We start from the raw sequence: 22,147 nt of genomic DNA, 5'->3' as shown, positions 1-22,147 counted from the left end.
CTACTATTTTCTAATTAAACTTTTGTGTATTGTTAATATAAATTAATTTAATTATATGAACTGTTTAATTACATCTGATTAACTATCATACAAAAGCAAATGTTCATACGTTTATATCAAAATAGGCTTAATTTTTTATGATAATAATGATAATACATTTATTTAAAACTTTAATCTTTTATAATTTAATGTATATTCGAAGAAACGAGTAATTATTTAAATCACAATTTCGCAGATAATCTTTTCTTTCATTTTGTATCGATGCTATACACTTTAGCTCTAGCAACACTAATTTCTAATTCACCCTTATAGTTAGCGGGAAATTTGAAATAGTTCAACGGGAATCACGCCCTAACTCAAATAATAACGCGTTTAATATTTAATAAAAACAAATGCACAAGGGGCAGCGAGTAACATTAATGAACTGTTATTTGAACAAACGTCACACGGAATCTATGTGTTGAGTCAAAACTAATTTACGGGAGTGCCGGGGGTTGATAGCGTAATACAAGGTGTGGCAAACCACTCCTAGGAATAGAGTCAATTAGTTTTTATTCCGAGTGAACCGTTTAGCGGACGCGTCGTATTCACAAACGTTTATATTGTATATATTTGTTGATAAAGACATATTATAAACACAATGGAGATTGGAGAGAAGATCTTCGCGGGTATGGAGGAACCGCAATGGCTGGAGCAGAAAGTTATGGGCGAACTGAAGCTCTGGCACATTATGTTTATTTGTTTAGGCGTGGTGACAGTTATGAGTACGTATATGGTTTAATTAATTACATTTTTGACACATTCAAGAGCGGATTATTTGAAAGAGCTAAATATCTGTCGTAGATAGTTAAATTACTTAAGCGCTACTTGCACCATCCCACTAACCCGGGGTTAAGCCGTTAACCCAGCGTCAAATTGTACTGGTAACAATGGTAACTCCAGGTTTAAGCGGGTAACCCGGGTTTAGTGTTATACCTACTAATTTATTTTCAAGTACCTAAAAATCATGGTAACCATCAGTAACCAGACATTCATTTCCCCTATATTTAGATTGTTACCCATAACTAAAAACTCTAAGCAAACTGTCTCTTTTTAAAACTCGTATCTCAATAGTGAATGCATAGTGAGATACGAGCTTTCATTATGTAAGCATAAATTTATCACCTCACCTGCAACTACGTTCTCAACATTTTTTTAAGTAGTGCCTCTTCGGCCAATACTAAATATTTACTAAAGTATCTTCAGCAGCTAATAGGCATCTATATACGAGGGTGGTCCCAGAAGTGACCGACCTGACACACTTAAAGAGGTTTTTATTTTGAGTAAATACTTTTTTAAAACAGAATACCTCTTTATAAAGTTTAAATTTGAAATTCGAACACATAGCGTCGTTTGTCTTTTGTTTAGTAGCCATCAATAGTGAACGCTGTGAACAAATTTTCCGACATGGAGAAAATTGGCCATCGTTATGTGATACAATACTTTCATTTGAAAGGTTTTAGTCCAACTAGTATTAAAACGGAGCTAGATTCTACTTTGGGGGAGTCTGCTCCATCGTTTACAACAGTAAAATATTGGGTGGCAGAGTTTAAACGAGGTCGCTCTAGTTGTGAAGATGAACATCGATGTGGTCGACCAAATGAAGTGACTACGCCAGAAACTGTAAAAAAAATCCAGAAAATGGTATTAGATGACCGTCGATTGAAAGTACGCGAGCTAGCAGACATGGCAGGTATTTCAAAAAGTGCTGTACATCGCATATTAACTGAAAATTTGGATATGAAAAAGATGTGCGCAAGGTGGGTGCCGCGATTGCTCACAGACGAACAAAAAATACATCGCGAAGATATTTCGACCGAGTGTTTGGCAAAATTTCACAACAATAAAGCGGAGTTTTTGCGGCGTTATATTACTATGGATGAAACGTGGGTGCATTATTTCACACCAGAGACGAAAGAACAGTCGAAGCAATGGACTCGAAGAGGAGAACCGGCCCGGCCAAAGAAGGCTAAAACAGTTCCATCAGCAGGAAAGGTCATGGCCTCCGTTTTTTGGGATTGCCGTGGGATAATCTTCATAGATTATCTTCAGAAAGGAAAGACTATCAATGGCGAGTATTATGCCAACCTTTTGCATCAATTGAGTGAAAAAATCTGTCAAAAACGACCACATCTGGCGAAAAAAAAAATTTTGTTTCACCAAGACAATGCACCAGTACACACGTGTGCCAAGGCCATGACCAAAATCCGCGAGTTAAAGTTCGAATTACTTCCTCATGCACCCTATTCGCCTGATTTGGCCCCTTCCGATTATTTTTTGTTTCCTAATTTAAAAAAATGGCTTGGTGGTAAAAGATTTGCCAGCAATGATGAAGTGGAGGCTGCGGTTGATGGGTATTTTGAAGACCTCGACAAATCTCACTACAAACAAGGTGTTGAAGCTCTCGAACATCGCTGGGCTAAGTGCATGGAACTAAAAGGAGATTATGTAGAAAAATAATAAAAAAAAGTTTAGATTTTCTTTTGTTTTCTTTGTCAGGTCGGTCACTTCTGGGACTACCCTCGTACCAAGTATGATTATTATAGTCATGGACGAATAAAATAAGAAGACTGACAATGTCTAGTCCAAAGTCTTGTTCCTCCAATATTCAGGTTATTGCCAGATGGCGTCACTAACGCAATTTCCATAAAAATAACAGAACCCCTGTCAATGAACTCAACTTCCGTTCAATAGATGGCGCTGCATATTGGATTTGCCCTATAGAAGTATAGACTATATATATAGTTTATGTATTTATACAAATAAATAGGCATGTATAGAACTCCACCTAAACGAAGATATGCCAGTCAATTTTGGACATAGTTGGGAGGTTTTGAACTAAAGTTGAGTGGTTTTACGGCGTTTTTATATAGAGACAATGGGTGTGTAATGTTTAATATAATTATAAAAAATCTATCATACATTTCTTATAACGCCATTTGATATATTATTGTATGTTATAATGTAATTTTTATAATACGTTTCCTTTATTATATAGTGATTTTATCTAAACTGTCATTGATATAATGCCTAATGTAATATAATTTTCAAATAGTATATAGACATGTTTTATAATGACATTTGTTATATTATATTTTTGTATAACGTAATACTTCATACAATTTTATCAAGTATAAATACATATATCGTATACAATTTTTTGTCATATTTCATTTAGTGATAACGTAAAGTTTTACATACTTTTAGGCCTACTGCTTTTGCTAGCTATTTTATTCTAGGGAGGTCGCAGTTCTAACCTAACCTACTTTTTCACGGGTTTCGTTCTGCGGGGGCCGCAGTTCAAACCTAACCTAAACCACTTTTTTGATAGAATATTTTATTCTACGGCGGGTCAAAGTTCTAACCTAACCTAACCCTCCTTTTGTTAGGTAGTTATTCGTTTGTGCGGAGTCGCAGTTTCAACCTAACCTAACCCATTTATGTCATGCAACTATTATGCTACATAAATAATTATGTGATGTCACTTGTTATAACAAATAATATGCTTTAGAGTATGTAATAATTATGGCAATGTATATTAGACGAAGTGTAAATATACCTTATGACCACTATACCAATAATAACATTATGTATACCGTTAATTAGGTATTACGGTAGTATGACATTTATTACGTTATTGAAAATAACGATATATCAAACTATAATATATGAAAAGTAATTATAACAAATGTAATGCACCCAGAGACAATATCCGAATATATAATAAAAGTGAATATTATGAAAGAGGTATATGTCAGAATCGTAGCAAGTGGAAATCCATGGACTCTGCCTACCCCCCCCCCCCCCCCCCCCGGGAAATGGGCGTGATTATATGTATACATGTATGTATGTACAATATACGCCTTCTTGTTTTATTCGTCCACGTTTGGCTGTCAACAATAGTTGATATCAATATGTCACTCCTTCGTCAGTCGTGATGGTGTGCTGCTGTTTCCGGTTCCGGATTCCCCGCACGAAGCAGCAGATAGAGGCGGACTACCAGCGGCGGAAGATAACCGCCAAGTTCCGGCATCAGCTCGAGACCATACAGGACAACAACATGGACGCCATGTCGCTCACTGACGGTATTTTTATTGGCGCTTCATATAAATCATTCCCATTAGCAGTGGGGAGACCACATAATAAGATAATCACTTGAATTTGGCAACCCTAAATAGCCGAAAGGGACAGTGCTATATATTAGAAAGAGATAGCATGATTCGACCCTGAATCGCTGTCAAACTTCGGGTTTGTAGGAAGTGTCCTTTCTGTACGGTAGTACTATTATTTCTTCTGTGCCATTATTCCCCGCCTCTTGTATGGAAAATATGTTAATAAACAAGACCAAGACCAAGTGCGGGTAGGTCGAAAAACTCGCGCGCCTATACTCTAAATCATAATTAAATTCCAAAAAAAGTAAGACAATGTTGGCACTTTTTACTAGCGCGTCTTGTATTTATGTAAAAATAAGTAAATAAAAGTACTTTTTTAAATCGTAGGCGTAAAATTACCAATAAATAAATCATCTTAGCGTATTTATTTATAAAAAGGAATTTACTATTTTACAAACAAATTATTGCAGTGGCAACATTTTTTGGAATCTAATTATGATTTAGAGTTTAGAAGATGTTGGTGTCAACTTTAGCCAGTCTTCTCCGAGACAATTGTATGCTACTTTTATTATAGTTTACCTACACTTAATTAGCAGCAGCCGAGATAAGAGCCAGGCCTAACTTGTTACTGTGTCACAGTGAACTTTAAGGGGCCCACAGATTACCAGTTCGCCGGACGATATCAGCCTGACAGTTGTTCGGAGCTGTCAAATTTTGCGTTTAACTGACAGGCTGATATCGTCCGGCGAACTGGTAATCAGTGGGCTCCTTTAAACATATACCAAGGTACCAACACTTCTGTTTTCCCTAAAGGAAAAGTTATAATTTCAAAATCACAGGATTCTAAAATCTAAGTCATTCTACCGTAGATTTTTGGTTGTATATGTTCGTGCTCCCGGGTTTAACAGCTGAAGAAGATGGCGCTGAAAGGCGACGTATAGGAATTGTTATATACAAATATGTGACGTTATCTATGAAAACGAACCTTAGTGTCGATGGCGCTTACGCCATTGTTAACAAAGCTCCAATATAAATACAATGCCGCGCGACGCTGTGCGGCGTAAGCGCCATCAACAATAAGGTCCCTTTTCATAGACAATGCCCCATATACGGTCTTCGGACACTTTGCAAAAGAGAAACAGAGAAAGTTTATTATTTCTCTATCACTCGTGACATAGGGTACCTAATTCGCCAGTAACTGATGGGCCATCAGTGATGGCCACTTTTAGTAACTGGCCGCCTTAAACTAAAAATGAATTCTATTCACCTATAAATATAATTCATTTTAGTATAAGCTGGCCAGTTATTCAAACCTGGCCAGTTACTGGCGAATTACCCTAGTATCAAAATTAACCACAATTCAAAGAAAATTGCCGGCAGTAAGTTGTGAATGCCGCAATCTTTGCGCAGCACGTAGGTACCTACATATGCAGGCAAAAGCCAGCAATCAAATTGTACAGACATTCAGTACGTATACCTACAGGTATCTAAACAAATATTGCAATTATTCTGACTGAGAAAGCAGACGTTTGTTATCTCATCACCGCTATCTTTATTTGCTCTAGAATCTAGATAAGTTGGAATAAATGAAGTTACCTTGCATTGTCTGATTGTCAGCGTTGGAGTTGCTTCACGAGAAGACGGAGAAATCTAAACCTATGGATAAATTGGATAACAACGGGTCACAGCAGAGCTCGGTCGTTTCGCCGCAGCAAAGTAAGTCTCATATATATATATAGTCCTCCACATCGATTTCGATGACGGCGACCTCAGCAATCAAGGGTTTGTCCTCTTATGAGCTCTTATGTGGCTGGCCAGGCCAAACTTGTTCTTAAAAACTGTCACATTCACGGCAGTAGAGTTGACCGGCTGTGTTGTACGTATTATAGGCTTGAGCCAAAAATAATAGATAGTATAGAGGGGTCCTGTCATTGTAAATTTTGTAGTCACTGTAAATTTACTGCCATCTATCGACACACGACTAAAACTCAAAATGAAAACGTATAAAACTAGTGGCTCTGTGAGCTGTAGACCTCGCGAGCAGAGCTTGAAATAACATGGTGCTAAGAGCTTTAAATACACCGTGTTTTTTTTTTATTTCCGTTAATTTCAAGGGTGCATTCCTGAGCTTAAATCAAGTAACTTTCTCAAAGACACCGATGTTCTAATTAAGTCCATTTCGGAGATAATCCATAATTTATTTTTTTACTATAAGGCCTCTACAAGCGTGTACACTTGCCTTAGGGCCGGCTTACATATTGATTAGTGTTTAGAATGAGTTCATACATTTGCTACTAAACTTAAATACAATATCGGTCGATTGATGTACGAAATGACATTGATATGTCACAGATTTCAATTGTTTGGTTGAGTTAAATGTAATGCCCGTGTTACAACAACGCTATATGCTACATTTAATTACTTTTTAAACAAAAAAAAAAACAAAAAAGAAAACAAAAAAAAATTTTTTTTTTGAAAATTAACTATGCCATTTAGTTCTTATAAACGTACTTAACTATACCCCGAAGTTAACGGAATTCAATAAAAACACGGTGTATAGTAAATTAAAGAAAAACAATACGAAATTTATGTGTAAAAAAATACAAAAAGTTATAATATCCCAGCATACAATTACTGGGGATCGAACCCAGACCCTCTGTGCAAACAGAAAAAGCGAACGTTTACAAACTGAGCCAAATAGTTCTTAGATGGGTTGACGAAATTTAGCTACTCCTTCTCAAATTAAAATTAGTTAAAATTAAATATCTAAATACCGCCTAAACCAGCGATAATTTTTTTCTGCATTTTTTGCTATTAACTCTGTAAACATGTTTCAAAAAGAAAAAAGTCTTATGATATCGATACGACTATTTGTTTAGGCGCCAGGTATCACGACTTCGCCATTTTTAAAAATTTCCAAAAACCGGATTGACAAAAAAATTTTATTTAGTCATAAAATTCGGTCACAAAATTTCACGAGAATCGGTTAAGAATTGCGACCTGTAGAGGAGAACATCCGGACATACGAAAGCAAAATGCCCGAGTCAAAACGTAGACCTTCGCTTCGCTTCGGTCAATTATCAAAAAAATGTATATATATGGATAAATGATTTTATTATTTTTATTTCATTTTGATCCATGTTCATTCACTGAAATCTATGTGTTAAAATTGTTAAATATGAAACGGTGTCGTCACGCCATCTAGCCGAGGATAGGCTAAAGGTGTGTGCGGCATCTATTCGAGAATGACTTTTTCTTGAGTTCCGAGGCACGTTTTTTCCTTAGACTTTATTCGTCTTATACGAAGTTACATATGTCTTTGCTTGAGCTAAACCAAGAAAAGTCTGCAGAGATTTAGACAGCACACGCAGTGCAGGTGTTATTTTAAACATCAAACTTCTATGAAATTATGAGTCGCATAATGATGATCTCTGCATACTTTTCTTGGTCTAACTTTAGCTAGGATAAGGGATAGTTTACGCCGCCCACTGCAATAGGTATACTTAGTAATTTGACTATTAACTGTCAATTTAGTATCTGAGATATACCCGTAAAAACACAAAATATTGTGATAAGAAATGTAGTCAAGTATTAGATATTGACACTGACAAACTGCCAAAAAACGACCTTATTGCCCGTACAATAAGGTAGTGTTCTGTGTACATATTTTTGGCCCTTTGTCCGTGGCGATATTGAATACCTTGACTGTACCTACCTAAATATACATTATGTGTATTTCGTAACCCAAACTTGCTCAACTGTGTGTTTTCAAGCCAGGCAATTTTTACAGCACTAGTGCAACCATCGTTTTATTACCACTCTACAAACAGGTTCGCTGGATGCGGCGTTCCCCGAGGGGCAGCCGCAGAAGCCCGAGCCGCAGGTGGCGGGACTCAGCTTCGTGAAGTTCGCCACCAAGGTTAGCCACCTCGCCAAGCTGGGCGGGGGCGGCAAGACGCCGGCGGACCCGCCCGCGCCAAACAAGATGGACTTTTAAATTGACTTATGTCGGTAGAATAACGTGTTACACAACGAAGGCTGCAAAATTATCTGACACGATCTTATTTGTAGGGCAATAAGAGCGTGTCACATATTTTTGCGGCCTTCGTTGTGAAAGTTATTATTTAATGTGACTGTAGGTACCTGGTTCGTCCACATATGGCGTCGCTTGCGCACTGTATAGTCCGACAAGAAATTGTAGAAAAATATTGAGGGCGCCACTTCCTACGTAACTGTTACATTCTTGACGTAAAATGCTTAAACATGGCAACAATTTAGTATGGAATTTTTTAGTTCCATATTATTTAATTTCTACTATTTCATGTCGCACTATACGCGTCTTACAATAGATTGATGAAGCTGTATAGGGCCGTACTAGAGGCAGTACGGCCCAGCCAGGATGAAAATCGTACTTCGACGAATGAAAACAAAAAATGTATCGGGATAACAGATGCCACGCAAAATCACGTGACCATTTCCATTAACCTTTTGGATGCCAATGACCGATATATCCGCACCGCAGGTTCAACGCCAAAGACGGATTAATCGGTCACAGACCACAGATCAACATAGACCTACGTGCATACAGGGTGTCCCAGAAATCGACGTCAAGCCGTAAACGGATGATAGACCAAGCGGCTTAGCACGGTCGCGTTTTTATCCCTTGTCACCATGCCTGTCACGTTCTAACAAGTATGTAAGTGCGAAAGGGACGCGCATAGTGATAGTCGATAAAAATGGAACCGTGCTGAGCCCGCAAGTCATAACAGTTATCATAAAAATACAAAAAAAAATCCAACTCATGTTCTTTAAAAATTATGGTCACTTTAAAAATTCACTAAAAAATGCACACCCTGTAATGGTTCTTTAGCTCTTGTTATTACAAATTCCATAATTTATTCTAATTTTATTATTATTATGTAATCTTGAATAATTACAGGGTGTGGATTTTTTAGTCAATTTTTAATGTGACCATAGTTTTTAAAGAACAAAAGTTGGATTTTTTTTTGTATTCTTATGATAACTGTTATGACTTGGTCTATTATCCGTTTACGGCTTGACGTCGATTTCTGGGACACCCTGTATACATAAAGATCAATTTCAGTTTTGACACTTCGGTGACGTGGCGTCCGAGTGACAGCGTTTGTGTTTGTCACGGCGTCGAAAAGGTTAATTATTTAAGTTTCTATTGGCGTTTTCTATCACCGATGGTCATCTTGGTCATCCCCCCTCATGTTTACCAGATGTGGACACACCTTATCTTATATTTCGAACTACCTAGTTACATTACATATTATGAACATAGTTTTTGAAAAACATTATTTGGTTTAGATATAAACATTATCTCATGCAAGTGTGATAAAATCATTGTCGGAAACGACATGGAGGATGTATATATTATGTTCTATTGACGTATTAGTAAACATTTATTGTAGCATACTGACAAGTTTGTTTACAAACACAGAAAGCATACTGTATTAAATATACAATCCTAGTTATAGAATGTAGTGTTGCTACTCTTGAAGAAAAAACAAACATACCTAGTTTTATATTTCGATTGTTTTACCATTTACCTCTAGTACTGATCAAGGATGTATGAAATTAGTAATGTGAATAAATATTCTCTATTCTAAACGTAACGGGTCATTCACTTGTATAATACAAAAAAAATATCTGTTTTATTCCCGAAAGTTAAGGATGAGCCTAATTTCTGGAAGTGGCTTGTATAGCAAATCCGCACCCAGGTCGGAGTTTCAATTTTATAGGCATTTGTTTCACAAATATACTTAACTTATCGAGTACAGAAAAGACATGTAGAACCTAAGTTTGTGTTTAAACAAAGGTAATGAATTTATGATATATTTTATGAAGACATGTGTAGTAAATATTATTTTGAACCTGTTTATAATTATATTATAATAAATAAAATAAGTTAAGTCATTTGGAATATAAATGTACTGTATGTTAATCTTTTACCTATATCGCAACCATATGATAGATAGGTAGTGCACCTGAAAACGGTAGAAATGAGAACAATAAATAATTGCAGTAAGATGTTTTCTTTAATCTAGAAAATAAAAATACAGTATAAACGGATTTTAAATCACAAGAATAATTACATATTCACAAATAACTTCCATAATCTGCACAGTATACATAATCTGGCGCTTCAACTGACAGAAAAAACAATCATCAAATTGTAAGCTATAACTTTAAAGCAACATTTAACTTACATTTTATAATACATAAATAATACATCTTGCAAAAAAAATTACATAAAATTCAAGTTAGCTAATTTTTTTAGTTAAATTGTGTCTACACGCTTTATGTATTACATTCCATTCATACTCGACTACTTGCCGTATCTTTTATAATCAATCTGTCAACTGTTCATATTTGTCACATTATCAACTCATGCAATTTAATTATGACTTAGCGATTTACATTATTTCATCCAAACGACCCATTAATGATACTCGTAGTCTAAATAACTTTCAGTCCATGACTCGATCGATATTTTGCCACAATCTCACCTAAAATTACGTAGTTAATCTCGCCTACTCTTTGCACTTCTTTTAAAATAAAATTGAATGCAAATCTGAATATCTTCGCTATTATACATATAAATTATTGCAATATGACTCTTATGAGTGTAAAGAAGATAAGGAGACAATTCAGATTTGCAAAAAGAGTGCCACTTCACTAGATCCCAAACATTGCCTATCAAAATGAATTCGCGTCAGAAATAAGGGCTAAATATTGTAGTGTGAAATGTTCACTATTCCTATAGAGCTCCTTGGTGTTCGATTTGAGCAAATACTTGGTGCGGAAGTGGTCTACCACGTTACGTGCCATTTTCTATTTCTCATGAACTATGACACTAAATTCGAAGAATTCTTATAAATTTTAATACATTATCTTTATATATAAATCATTGTAGATAGTAAATGTATCTTGTTCTTTAATGCAATATGGAATTGAAGTTTTGTGAGTCGGAATTGCATATAAACGGGATACAGAGTATCGCATCTAACCTAGCGATCTATCGAGCCGACATCAATAAGGCCTTTACACCCACCCAGGCTCGGTCTATGGAAGATTCTATCGAGAGATACTATACACTTTCACTTAGATTATAATTGAATCGGGCCTACCTAACAACGTAAGAGAGTAACTTTATTTAAATAATTATTGTTCGTATATTGCATAAACAGCGTTATCAAACTAGACGGTGTAGTTACAAAATTAATAGTGAGTAATTCGTACGAGTTTGTGCATGTTGCCTGTCCGGAGATATACATCTTTACAAGTCTGTCATCCGAAACAATAATAGGCTAGGTTTATAATACATTATACTCTAGTCGAGGATTGGTAATCGGGTTACTTATATCAACAAAATTACGTAAGCTACGAGAAGGATCGCGGGCCCGCCCGGGGCCCCATAAATAGAACTCTCATATAATAAAGCATAATTTTGTTATCAACAAGTACTACAGCAACATTATTTATTGACATTACGCTAGGCATGAAGAGTTGACAATAAATATTTGTGAAAACAATGTGCACATTTCGTCGTTTCGTTTTGTAAAGTTCGGCGACCGGTACAATATTGAGCATTTTTTAAATATTTGGCATTCCTGTACTGTTTATTCAAATTGAAAATATAGTTAGTAAATGTTGCAAAATGTCGTGGCACGCGAACACTACAATACACAGGTATCGGGAACATACAGAGTGAAGGAAATACGCACATTGGCGGGCTTGGCGCGGCGCGGGCGTGGCGGAGCCGCTCTCGTAATAAATAAGGCTAGTGGGGGCTCCGGGGCCGGCACTCAGTCCCGCCTCACGAATGTTCTCCCCCTGAAAAAATACGTTCCGATTATTCAATTTGTGGGACATCATTATTTGATTATGATCAAACGTAAAACACAACTGAAATGAAAAGAATGATCCCTTGTTTAATGGATATAACATTGCAGCAGCAGGAAATTATTGTCGAGGCAGAGACGTACGGACATGCTGGCTAAGTATTAATTTGAAACAAACCACAACGTTTTCTCCTGATAAGTTTACCCATCACTCTTCAATAGCCGGGTCCACACAGAGCGAGCATCCGCGCGAGGCAATTTCTTCGCGCACAAAACGGCCAGTGTAGACGCGCCTCGGTCGGCGCGTATGCTCGCTCTGTGTGGACCCGGCTATTGAAATAGTAGTTTGTGTTACAAGGGATCAAAATGATATATTTCCGTCAAGGGCGTATATTGAATCCTGAGCGTAATGAGGGATTCAAGTGTTAACGCCCAAGACGAAATAATTTTGATACCGTGTGACACATACTGCTTTTCACATCAACTATGAGGAAAATCAAAAAATCTTAGTGTTGACACTACAGTGTTGCCACTTTTTAATTTCTATTCTTCTTTGCCAGGCTGCACATACGATGTTCATAGTTAATTATATTAATATTTTATACTGGCAATGAAATGTCGTTGAACAGAAAAGTGCCACTTTGATCCCTCCTAGCAGGGAAGAAAAATCCATTTTCTGATTAGGTGATGCGAAAAGAATTTCGTAAGAGAATCGGACCAATCTCAGATCTGAAGGTCAGTTAACGCTTGTTTGAAAACCAGTGCTAGCACCGATTCTTGAAAGAATTCCGCCAAAGAGGAAAGTGCTAATTCGACGAGCAGGAGTTGAGATCATCCGTTCTATGTATATGGCTCACGTGATTTTAATTACAAAAGTTCCGTGACACTACAACATATTAAAGTATACACACGTCGGGCACTCGCTGCTCTTGCTCCGGTTGAGGATCTCCGAAATGGAACGAAACAACTCAAACTATTTTCAAATTCATATTCATATCTGGGAGACCGAACTTTGCGCATATAAAAACAAAAAAATGCGCGTTTTCCCAGAAATAAGACCTAGCTAGATCGATTTATCGCCTCCGAAAACCCCATATAGGAAATTTCATCGAAATCGTTAGAGCCGTTTCCAAGATCCCCGAAATATATATCTAAATAAACATTTTAAATAATGTATACAATAACTAACGTGATGGTCTTCCTCTCCTGGCGCTGCTGCTGCGGGCGCGCGCGGTTGAGCACCTTGAGCAGGTCGCCGGCCTTGGCGCGCATGCGCGAGTGCACGTACACCTTGCTGCACTTGATGTGGTAGTGCAGGTAGTCGCGGAACATGTGCAGCAGGTCGATCGTGTTGTCGCGCGCCTCCGAGCAAGTGTGCCGCGGGAACAGCACTGGAAAAACATGAGCACTGAAGGCCACTTGCACCATCCCACTAACCCGGGTTAATAGGTTAAATCTACGGTTACCAGTAAAGTTTGACACCAGGTTAACGGTTCAACCGGTTGACCCCGAATTAGTGGGATAGTGCAAGTGGGCCTTACAAATGTTATCAAAGTATTCAATATAATCAAATTAAGAGATTTTTTTCTTCATTTCCATAGAAGGTAGGATCCTATAGAAGTGGTATACGCGTGCCTCAGTGAGGGACAAAACATACGCAATGCGACACTATGATTGGTCGAATTTATTTGTTGCCCAACATAATACACGGTGTAACATGAGGAAACCGAATAATTTTAACCACGCATTTCTGAGGTCAAAAGACGTAAAAAATGTAATATGAGTTTAAGTCAATTTCGCCAATAAAAATTTATTTTTGTTTTCTTTTTCAATTTTTTGAATGTATTTGTACATAATAAATAAATGTTATTGGTAAACTTGTCACTAAAAATTGATTTTTACATTTTCTTTTTCGTAAAACCTACTTTTTGCAAAGTGTTACTTGTCACTTTTTGACATCTATCAATAAGGATATTTTGACTATGTCCCATAGCAGCAACATCACCATCAAAAAGGCCTTTTACACTATGTAACAATAAAAACTTGTTTTTTTTTTTAAATTAATATTATCTCTAAAAGTAGGCGAATTTCAAAAAAGTTTATAGGACATTTTTGTCTGTAAATATGAGGTTTCCTCATGTTACACCGTGTATATACTAAATTTACGGTGGGGAATAAAAAAAATGTGAGACTGTGACAAGGACAAACAATAATAGCGCTTTCGCTGCTACTCCTACTGAAAGATACATAAGACTATCCCGTTCGGTCATTTTCCCCCACCCCTCATGCCAGATCCAGTTAAATACTAGATTCATGAATGAAGAGATTTGTTTCTTCATTTCTATAGTCCATTTTTTGAGATTAGAAATTTTATTTTTATACTAAAGAAAAGATGGAAATCATTACTCCTACGGCAGGACTCGAACCTGCGACCATTGGAACTCCGGTCCAATCGCTTCTGACAATGGCCTCGGAGGCCTACCAGATGTGGTCGCAGGTTCTAGTCCTGACGGAGGTGAAATTTTTTCCATTTTTTCCTTTAAGTAAAAAACATGTAGTAAAGCTCGCAGAAGCTTCTGCTTCATAAAAAATTCGTTTAGTAATTGTATAACCTCCAAGTAGTGGAAACTATTTTCCTCCAAAATTTAATCTGAGTAAAATATGCACTGAATTATACACCGTGTTTTTTTGATTTCCGTTAATTTCAAGGGTGCATTTCTGAGCTTAAATCAAGTAACTTTCTCAAAGACACCGATATTCTAATTAACTCCATTTCGGAGATAATCAATAATTTATTTTTTTCCTATAAGGCCTCTACAAGCGTGTACACTTGCCTTAGGGCCGGTTTACATATTGATTAGTGTTTAGAATGAGTTCATAGATTTGCTACTAAACTTAAGTACAATCTCGGTCGATCGATGTTCGAAATGACATTGATATGTCACAGATTTCAATTGTTTGGTTGAGTTAAATGTAATGTCCGTGTTACAACAACGCTACATGCTACATTTAATTACTTTTTAAACTTAAATATTTTAAAAAAAAAAGCAAAAAAATATTATTTTTTTTGAAAATTAACTATGCCATTTATTTCTCTTAAACGTACTTAACCATACCCCGAAATTAACGGAATTCAATAAAAACACGGTGTAGTGTCGGTTACATATTATTGTACCGCGATATTAGATATCATAGGAACCCTAGTATTTCGGAAGAAAAAGTTAATTACCACTACTTTTGAGGTTAGAAAAAATCTAATCTTAAAAAAAAACGGGGGAATACGCCCGGGACTATTTTGTATGGCGAGAACCGGGAATTCCCGGTTCCAGGACCGATTTTGTTTAAAGAACTAGTACCGGGAGCACAACCTACCGATTTTTAGACGGCTGGACCTATCCAGTAAATTCTTTTTTCGGTTCTAAGGGGGCGTCAAAGTTGATCCCCTCCTAGAGAAATCAAGGGAACTCTTTAAATATAGACACCTACAGTTATTTGGATATTTTTACCTTTTTTTTTTACTTTCAGAGTTGAACTGCTATTAGACCATCAAATGTTTGCATGTGAGACTGTTTGGTAGTTGGTGTTAAGATTAAAGTGTCATTCTATGGAACTTGCTAACTATGTCAACAAAAGTCACTAGTAAATTCATCATTCAGAGACAATTTCAATATGGCGGTTCGTTTACATAGTTAGCAAGTTCCATAGAATGACACTTTACAACTAAGTCCCTGAAAGATTAAGGAAACAACATGGTGACTTACCGAATGTAACATAACTGATATTTTCTCCTACTTTCGCTTCAGTGTCCATGAGTTCTAGCGGTGGTTCCTTATGTGAAAATAAAACCTGAAGAAGAAAAAAATGCTATGAAGCACATAAATCAAGTTTCATATATCCAACCACGTACACACAATCACAATATCACTAAAATGTATATTACAAATAGAGATTAAAGTAAAGCGCGTTAAAAATAAAGCTTCTTCTACGGCAAATGATATAAAATATTTATTTATTTAAACTTTATTGCACAAAATACAAATAAAATGTACAAATGGCCTTAACGCCTAAAGCCATTCTCTACCAGTCAACCATAGGGCTAAACAGAGATGTAATAAAATTGGTGCAAGAAGAAAAGTAAGAGAATTTAATTAGGAACTATATTAAATAAGATGTGCTCGTTTCTAAATCAGACAAAGCTTAAAAGTGACAACTGTATGATACGGTGTTTCATAGTTCGTTAATTATTCTTTTAAAATTCGACGATTAGGCCTTAATGAGTTTTCTTAAACATTTTAACCGTCAGATTTCAGCATATTTGCAGTTTTAAATCGCATCTATTATTTATTATAAAAAACCAAATTAAATTATATTAAAACAAGAGAAGAGCACGAGCATAGGAGGTATGGGCGGTCAAACCCGAGTCGTAAGTATCTACTTTGTCACTTAAATAAGAACTCTATGCACGTGACCATATAGTTCTAATTTCAAAAACCCGTTTGCACGAGTTATCGGGTTTGACCGCCCATCCCTCGTATGTCCTGTCTGTGAATGTAAACCCTGCATACCTGCGGCGCCGTGTGGCTGGCCCGCCGGCCCTCCTTCAGCTCCTGCATGAACACCTTGCCGATCACCATGTCGTCCTCGTGACGGAACACCGTCGAGAACACCACCGTCACTCGGTCCTCTTGCGCTTCCACGTATCTGTGTGATAAACCCTGCATACCTGCGGCGCCTTGTGGCTGGCCCGCCGGCCCTCCTTCAGCTCCTGCATGAACACCTTGCCGATCACCATGTCGTCCTCGTGACGGAACACCGTCGAGAACACCACCGTCACTCGGTCCTCTTGCGCTTCCACCCACGTATCTGTGTGATAAACCCTGCATACCTGCGGCGCCGTGTGGCTGGCCCGCCGGCCCTCCTTCAGCTCCTGCATGAACACCTTGCAGATCACCATGTCGTCCTCGTGACGGAACACCGTCGAGAACACCACCGTCACTCGGTCCTCTTGCGCTTCCACGTATCTGTGTGATAAACCCTGCATACCTGCGGCGCCGTGTGGCTGGCCCGCCGGCCCTCCTTCAGCTCCTGCATGAACACCTTGCCGATCACCATGTCGTCCTCGTGACGGAACACCGTCGAGAACACCACCGTCACTCGGTCCTCTTGCGCTTCCACGTATCTATGAGATAAAATGTGATTTAAATTTAAGCACAACTTTAATAGGCTTAGTATGAGTACATCACTACAGCGCGCGAGATAGACTACCGGTAGTCTTAGAAATAGGCCGACCTATTTGGTATACAATGTATATGATGATGAGTAGTAAACCTGTATACGTTCATATTTATTTATTAGATTAATAATCATTATGACCAATACTAAAATGTCAATAACAATTCTTCACGGTTTGACTTTGCGGAAGTTGATGACTGTATGTATGACTCATGTTTAGTTAAAGTTCATAATATCCACCGTTCCACACCCACACATAACTATTTGCTTATTATTAGATTCAAAGCACAATTCAAAGCATTTTCGTTTTGGTTTAACTACTGTTTTAGATGGATGGGATGGCCATCTCCTTTTTGACGTCAGGAATAATAAGGTCCTCCAGTGTAAAACCTTATAAAAACTAGTTTACTTCAAAATGACCTAAGATGCTCTAAAAACTCGCACTAAAGTCAGTCGCTAGACAGCCTGGTAAAGTAGTGTATGACGTCTTTAAGCGCATTATACCTTCAAACTTCCTACTTCGTACTCACAGCGTCACATCCTGACGGGAGTCGTTGACCGCGTGCTTTAGGGTCACATTTTGTTCAAATCCCTGAGGTCTCGCCAACCTGACGCACATGAATGACGCTCTCGCGATTACTACTTGACGGACAGTTGTGTTATTCCTTAAGGCATGTTTTTTTTTTTATACTACACCGGTGCCTGGTGGCAGAGTATGACGCCTTTAGATGCCTTTGACAATCAAATATAATCTTAAAGATCGTACTCACAGCGTCTCATCCTGGCGGTAGTTGATGACCGCGCGCTTCTGGGCCACATCCCCGTCTTCTTGCAGGCGGAAGTAGCGTTCGAACACGGACGCGAAGCAGTTGCGCTTCAGCAGCCCGACCTTCCGGACAGTCTCTTCCCAGTCATCGGGGATCGCCTCCAGGTCCAGTAGGACGGACACGTTGTAACCTGGACAAATAAAAGGATAACATAGTTTTTATTTAAGGTACACTTACAGAATTTTAACATACAATAGGGGATATTACTGCAATGTTCTGCCGCCAGAGTGCAGCACTACCGACTCAGTAAATTCATAGACTAACTTATACATACTGTGCCTTAAACTGTTTCTTGACAAGTTTTCACAGACAATGAAATATGACATTGATGCATTAAGGCGGTTTGTTAACAAGGGCCTACCGGTAAACGAAAAATCGAAATTAAGTTATCTGTCTCTTTATCGCTCGAATATGCAAGAGTGATAGAGAGATTAGATAACGAAATTTCGATTTTCTTGATTCGCGGTAGGCCATGTGTCAATGTGGTTTGTTTACTGTATGTGCCTAAAAGGTGCCACCTACGCAGAGCTTTGCCTAATATTCCCTATTATCTCTCGTTACCATTGGCAAGGAGAGAGTGGTGGGAGATCGTAAAAGACATGCCAAATTATTATTTTACTATTACTTTTTTATGATCTGGGGCCGATTGCATAACAAACTACAACTAATATTACAAGCGGAACTCCTTTTCTAATTTCACTTATTAAATAAGGAGTTCCGCTTGTAATATTAGTTGTAGTTTGTTATGCAATCGGCCCCAGGTCTCTGCTTCATAATGCACTGTTATTCAGACTGATTTGGTCTAATATTTATGGTTTCAAAAACATAGTTACTTTCAAATTGATAAGTTACCTAGGGTTTTATATGTGATTTCTGTATTAACTCTAGCTAACTTAGGTAAAAATACTCTTATATATTAAAAGAAAATATTTTTATAACAAAAATAAATAATTAAAAAAATATTTTTAAAACAAAGAAAGATATTTTTATACAATAAATTAATGGTCTAACGGAAAAACACACTTCAATTTGAATAGGCTGATAAATATTTTTTCCTCCTGTGTAACTATGTTAAGTATATCCTCATTAGTCCCTGGCTATAAATTCATATTCATATCACCATTTTGTAATTAAAGGTTTGAAATTGAAAGTATTGAAACACAGTAATCACATTACACAAATGCAATTTAAGATGCAGAATGATTGCCAATCAACATCAAATGGAGTATCAATTCAAGTCGAGTGATATGACTAATAAAGGCAAGGCACATCTATCCAAGTATCCACTTATGGGAGTCTTTAAGATACTTGATAAATATTTTAAAGGCTGCCTCACAGTTGCCTCACTTGTGAATGCAAAAAGTGAGCTATAAACATAGCATTGCAGGTATCTTATTGTAGCCTTATTAGGCATATCATACAAAAAGTTGTAATAAATAAAGTGTCATTCTATGGAACTTGCTAACTATGTAAACAAACCGCCATATTGAAATTGTCTCTGAATGATGAATTTACAAGTGACTTTTGTTTACATAGTTAGCAAGTTCCATAGAATGACACTTTACGCCGACCACTGACTAACAGTCCGCCGGACAATATCGGCCAGTCAGTTGTTCGGAACTGTCAAATTTTTGTTCTAACTGACAGGCCAATATTGTCCGGCGGCCTGTTAGTCAGTGGTCGGCTTTAGAGTTGAATATCTTGAACCAAGTATATAATTGCACTGGATGGAGTAGATTCTAATGCCCAATGGGTTGGGCCTAACTAAAGTAATGAGGATAAAGAGAAATAGTTTAATTTATATTGATACTGATTGAGATTTTAAACAATGCATATATCTAAAGAGTTACATGAAGTGAACAAAGAATTCTCTGAGCAGTTAATTATTTATAGTGGCAGGTGGTGTAGTATATCTTCTTTGAAAATTGCTGATTTGATATGGTGTTACTGATTTTCTTGGGAAGTAAAATTGTTGTAGGACCTACATAAGACTGGACCTACTGGACCAGTCATAAGAAACATAAAACTTTTGAATTATACACAATTCTGCATTAAATTGTAAATTTACAACAAAAAGTTTTAAAAATGATAAGGTGAAGCCAAAACTTGCTGATTATTAATCTTATCAATGTTAATGTCTATAAGCAATAACAACTTATATCTTATCATCAGAGCATTCACTCGATAAATATAAATTTACTTTTTAACAATTTTACATGAGCATTATTCACTGTGAATCATAAACAGGATGTAATGTTTCCAGGCATATTTGTTTTATTTTAACATCAATAATATTATTTGCGTTTGCCTACCAAACTGTATAAGGAAAATATGAAATGTGGACTTATAAGTTATATGGTAATGATTGGTTATAATGTTGAAACTAAGTCTTCCTTGAAGCATGAAGGAAACTGTAATTAATACTGTAATGTTTCTGTGCAAGTGTAAAAGGCATGCATTATCCATTCAACCATCACTTCATACCAAATTTAAACTACACAAGCTAAAATATGTCTAAATGCCTTACTATAATGCTGAAATTTGCACATTACATATTTCATCTGTTCTTGCTAGTCAAATGGATGGAAGACTGTTTTTGCAAGTTAATTGCACTTCAGTAGAAGACACTTTCACCAAATAAGTAATATTACAGTATGAAATGTAATTTCACTCATTTCAGTCTCGTACCTGATTCCGGCTCAGTGAGGAGTGGTCCATAAACTCTTTTGAGAAGTTCATCTGCGCCATGCTCCTCTAATTGTTTGTAGAACTTCAGTGATATACTAACCTGCAAACATTAGGTACACATGTCAGTCTATTTAATATTGCTAATTATGTAGCACTGGGTACTTGGCTATGGGCAAACTTCCTCATTCAGTTGTTATTAAAATGTATTGCACACCAAAAGTAATTAATATTGTGTTACATTTTAGTTATTAAAACTACAATGCTTAAATAGTAAAACTTTGATAAAATCCAATTCATAAGTAATATTAAATAGGGATGTATATTAGGTAATCCTATTGGATTATAAATTGTGGATATTCAATAATTAAAAACTTATATGGTAATAACTTAATTAGCTTTGCATTATTATCTACAAAAAGAAGAAATTATCATATTAACTATATTATTAGTCATAACTATAAAAAAAATTATCTTACCCTAACTTTGGTTTTGTCTCCATTAACATTGGATATATGAAAGAGGACTCCATCAAAATCTGCAACCGTCACATCTATGGATTCTGGCTTTAAGCTGGAAAAAAATAAAATTCAGTTAAAATAACACAATTTTGGTAGGCACATCCTGTGGGACAGATATCAATGTATAGTTGTGTGTCGTGTAGGCTGCACACATCACGCGCAATGTATTGTTTACTACGGGTTCAGTGGCATCCAAAACACTTGATGATGATATCCGCGCGCCGCGCGAGTAGGTACCAACAGAATGACTCATCCACGTAACGATAGGCGGTGGCGGTGCCGGCTACAACTTCTCACTGTATCCACCAAAACTTACTGCTATCATCTCCAACACTATTAAGGAGAGGCGGCCAACGTGGGCCCACCCCAAGAATTTGACACTTGACAAGTTCAACTTGCTCCCTTGCTTGAAAAGGGGTTATACTCAGCGGTCACCTCCCGGTTAGAAAGTTGACCCGAATCACAATACCTAACACACGAATGGTACGCACACGCAATAGCACTGCACAAAAAACACACTACGATTGCAAAAACAGCAACTTTCTAAGCGTAACGTACTCACCGCGCCAGTGCATTTTTGTATTTTACTGTTAGCGTTTCTTCTATAATTCTATTATTGATCTCGAGTAAGATCATTATTTAACAATTTATAACCTACAGTTTTTTCATAAAATAAACGCTTATAGCACCTTCATTTAACAATTTATACGGAAATCTAGATCGACGACCACCCGTATATAGATAATCATTTATAAGACAGAAAAGGAAGCTATAAATGAATGAAATGAAATATCGGCCATGGAACCATAGACGCTCGTGTTTATTGCTCTACTAGTCTATGAACTGACATCATCAACCATCGA

General features: G+C 37.0%; 2 protein-coding genes across 2 annotated transcripts; one reads left to right on the top strand and one right to left on the bottom strand.

The window, feature by feature from the left end:
- The first annotated feature begins 120 nt into the window (after positions 1-120).
- On the top strand, positions 121-10,203 carry LOC134797776 (transmembrane inner ear expressed protein). The gene is made up of 4 exons (XM_063770141.1): positions 121-764; positions 3,972-4,124; positions 5,769-5,867; positions 7,982-10,203. Exons 1-4 carry the CDS (start codon positions 641-643, stop codon positions 8,146-8,148), a joined length of 543 nt encoding a protein of 180 aa, XP_063626211.1. The 5' UTR covers positions 121-640; the 3' UTR covers positions 8,149-10,203.
- Positions 10,195-22,092, bottom strand: LOC134797795 (probable actin-related protein 2/3 complex subunit 2). Its single transcript, XM_063770163.1, has 8 exons — positions 21,847-22,092; positions 21,243-21,336; positions 20,767-20,866; positions 18,022-18,208; positions 17,063-17,198; positions 15,781-15,865; positions 13,209-13,410; positions 10,195-12,011 (listed from the first exon to the last, which is right to left on the bottom strand). Exons 1-8 carry the CDS (start codon positions 21,918-21,920, stop codon positions 11,984-11,986), a joined length of 906 nt encoding a protein of 301 aa, XP_063626233.1. The 5' UTR covers positions 21,921-22,092; the 3' UTR covers positions 10,195-11,983.
- Positions 22,093-22,147: the final 55 nt, after the last annotated feature.

Source organism: Cydia splendana, chromosome 15 (assembly GCF_910591565.1).
Source record: "Cydia splendana chromosome 15, ilCydSple1.2, whole genome shotgun sequence".
Lineage (NCBI taxonomy): Eukaryota > Metazoa > Arthropoda > Insecta > Lepidoptera > Tortricidae > Cydia > Cydia splendana.
This window is presented reverse-complemented; position numbering and strand designations above follow the sequence as displayed.

Bases quoted from the DNA above. Each gene is read 5' to 3' on its own strand.
- LOC134797776 (XM_063770141.1), top strand. From the start codon at position 641: ATGGAGATTGGAGAGAAGATCTTCGCGGGTATGGAGGAACCGCAATGG. The intron at 765-3,971 runs GTACGTATATGG...CTCCTTCGTCAG, and splicing joins AGGCGTGGTGACAGTTATGA to TCGTGATGGTGTGCTGCTGT. The intron at 4,125-5,768 runs GTATTTTTATTG...TCTGATTGTCAG, and splicing joins CGCCATGTCGCTCACTGACG to CGTTGGAGTTGCTTCACGAG.
- LOC134797795 (XM_063770163.1), bottom strand. From the start codon at position 21,920: ATGATCTTACTCGAGATCAATAATAGAATTATAGAAGAAACGCTAACA. The intron at 17,199-18,021 runs GTGAGTACGATC...TTTATCTCATAG, and splicing joins TACCGCCAGGATGAGACGCT to ATACGTGGAAGCGCAAGAGG. The intron at 15,866-17,062 runs GTATGCAGGGTT...TTTCTTCTTCAG, and splicing joins CCAGCCACACGGCGCCGCAG to GTTTTATTTTCACATAAGGA.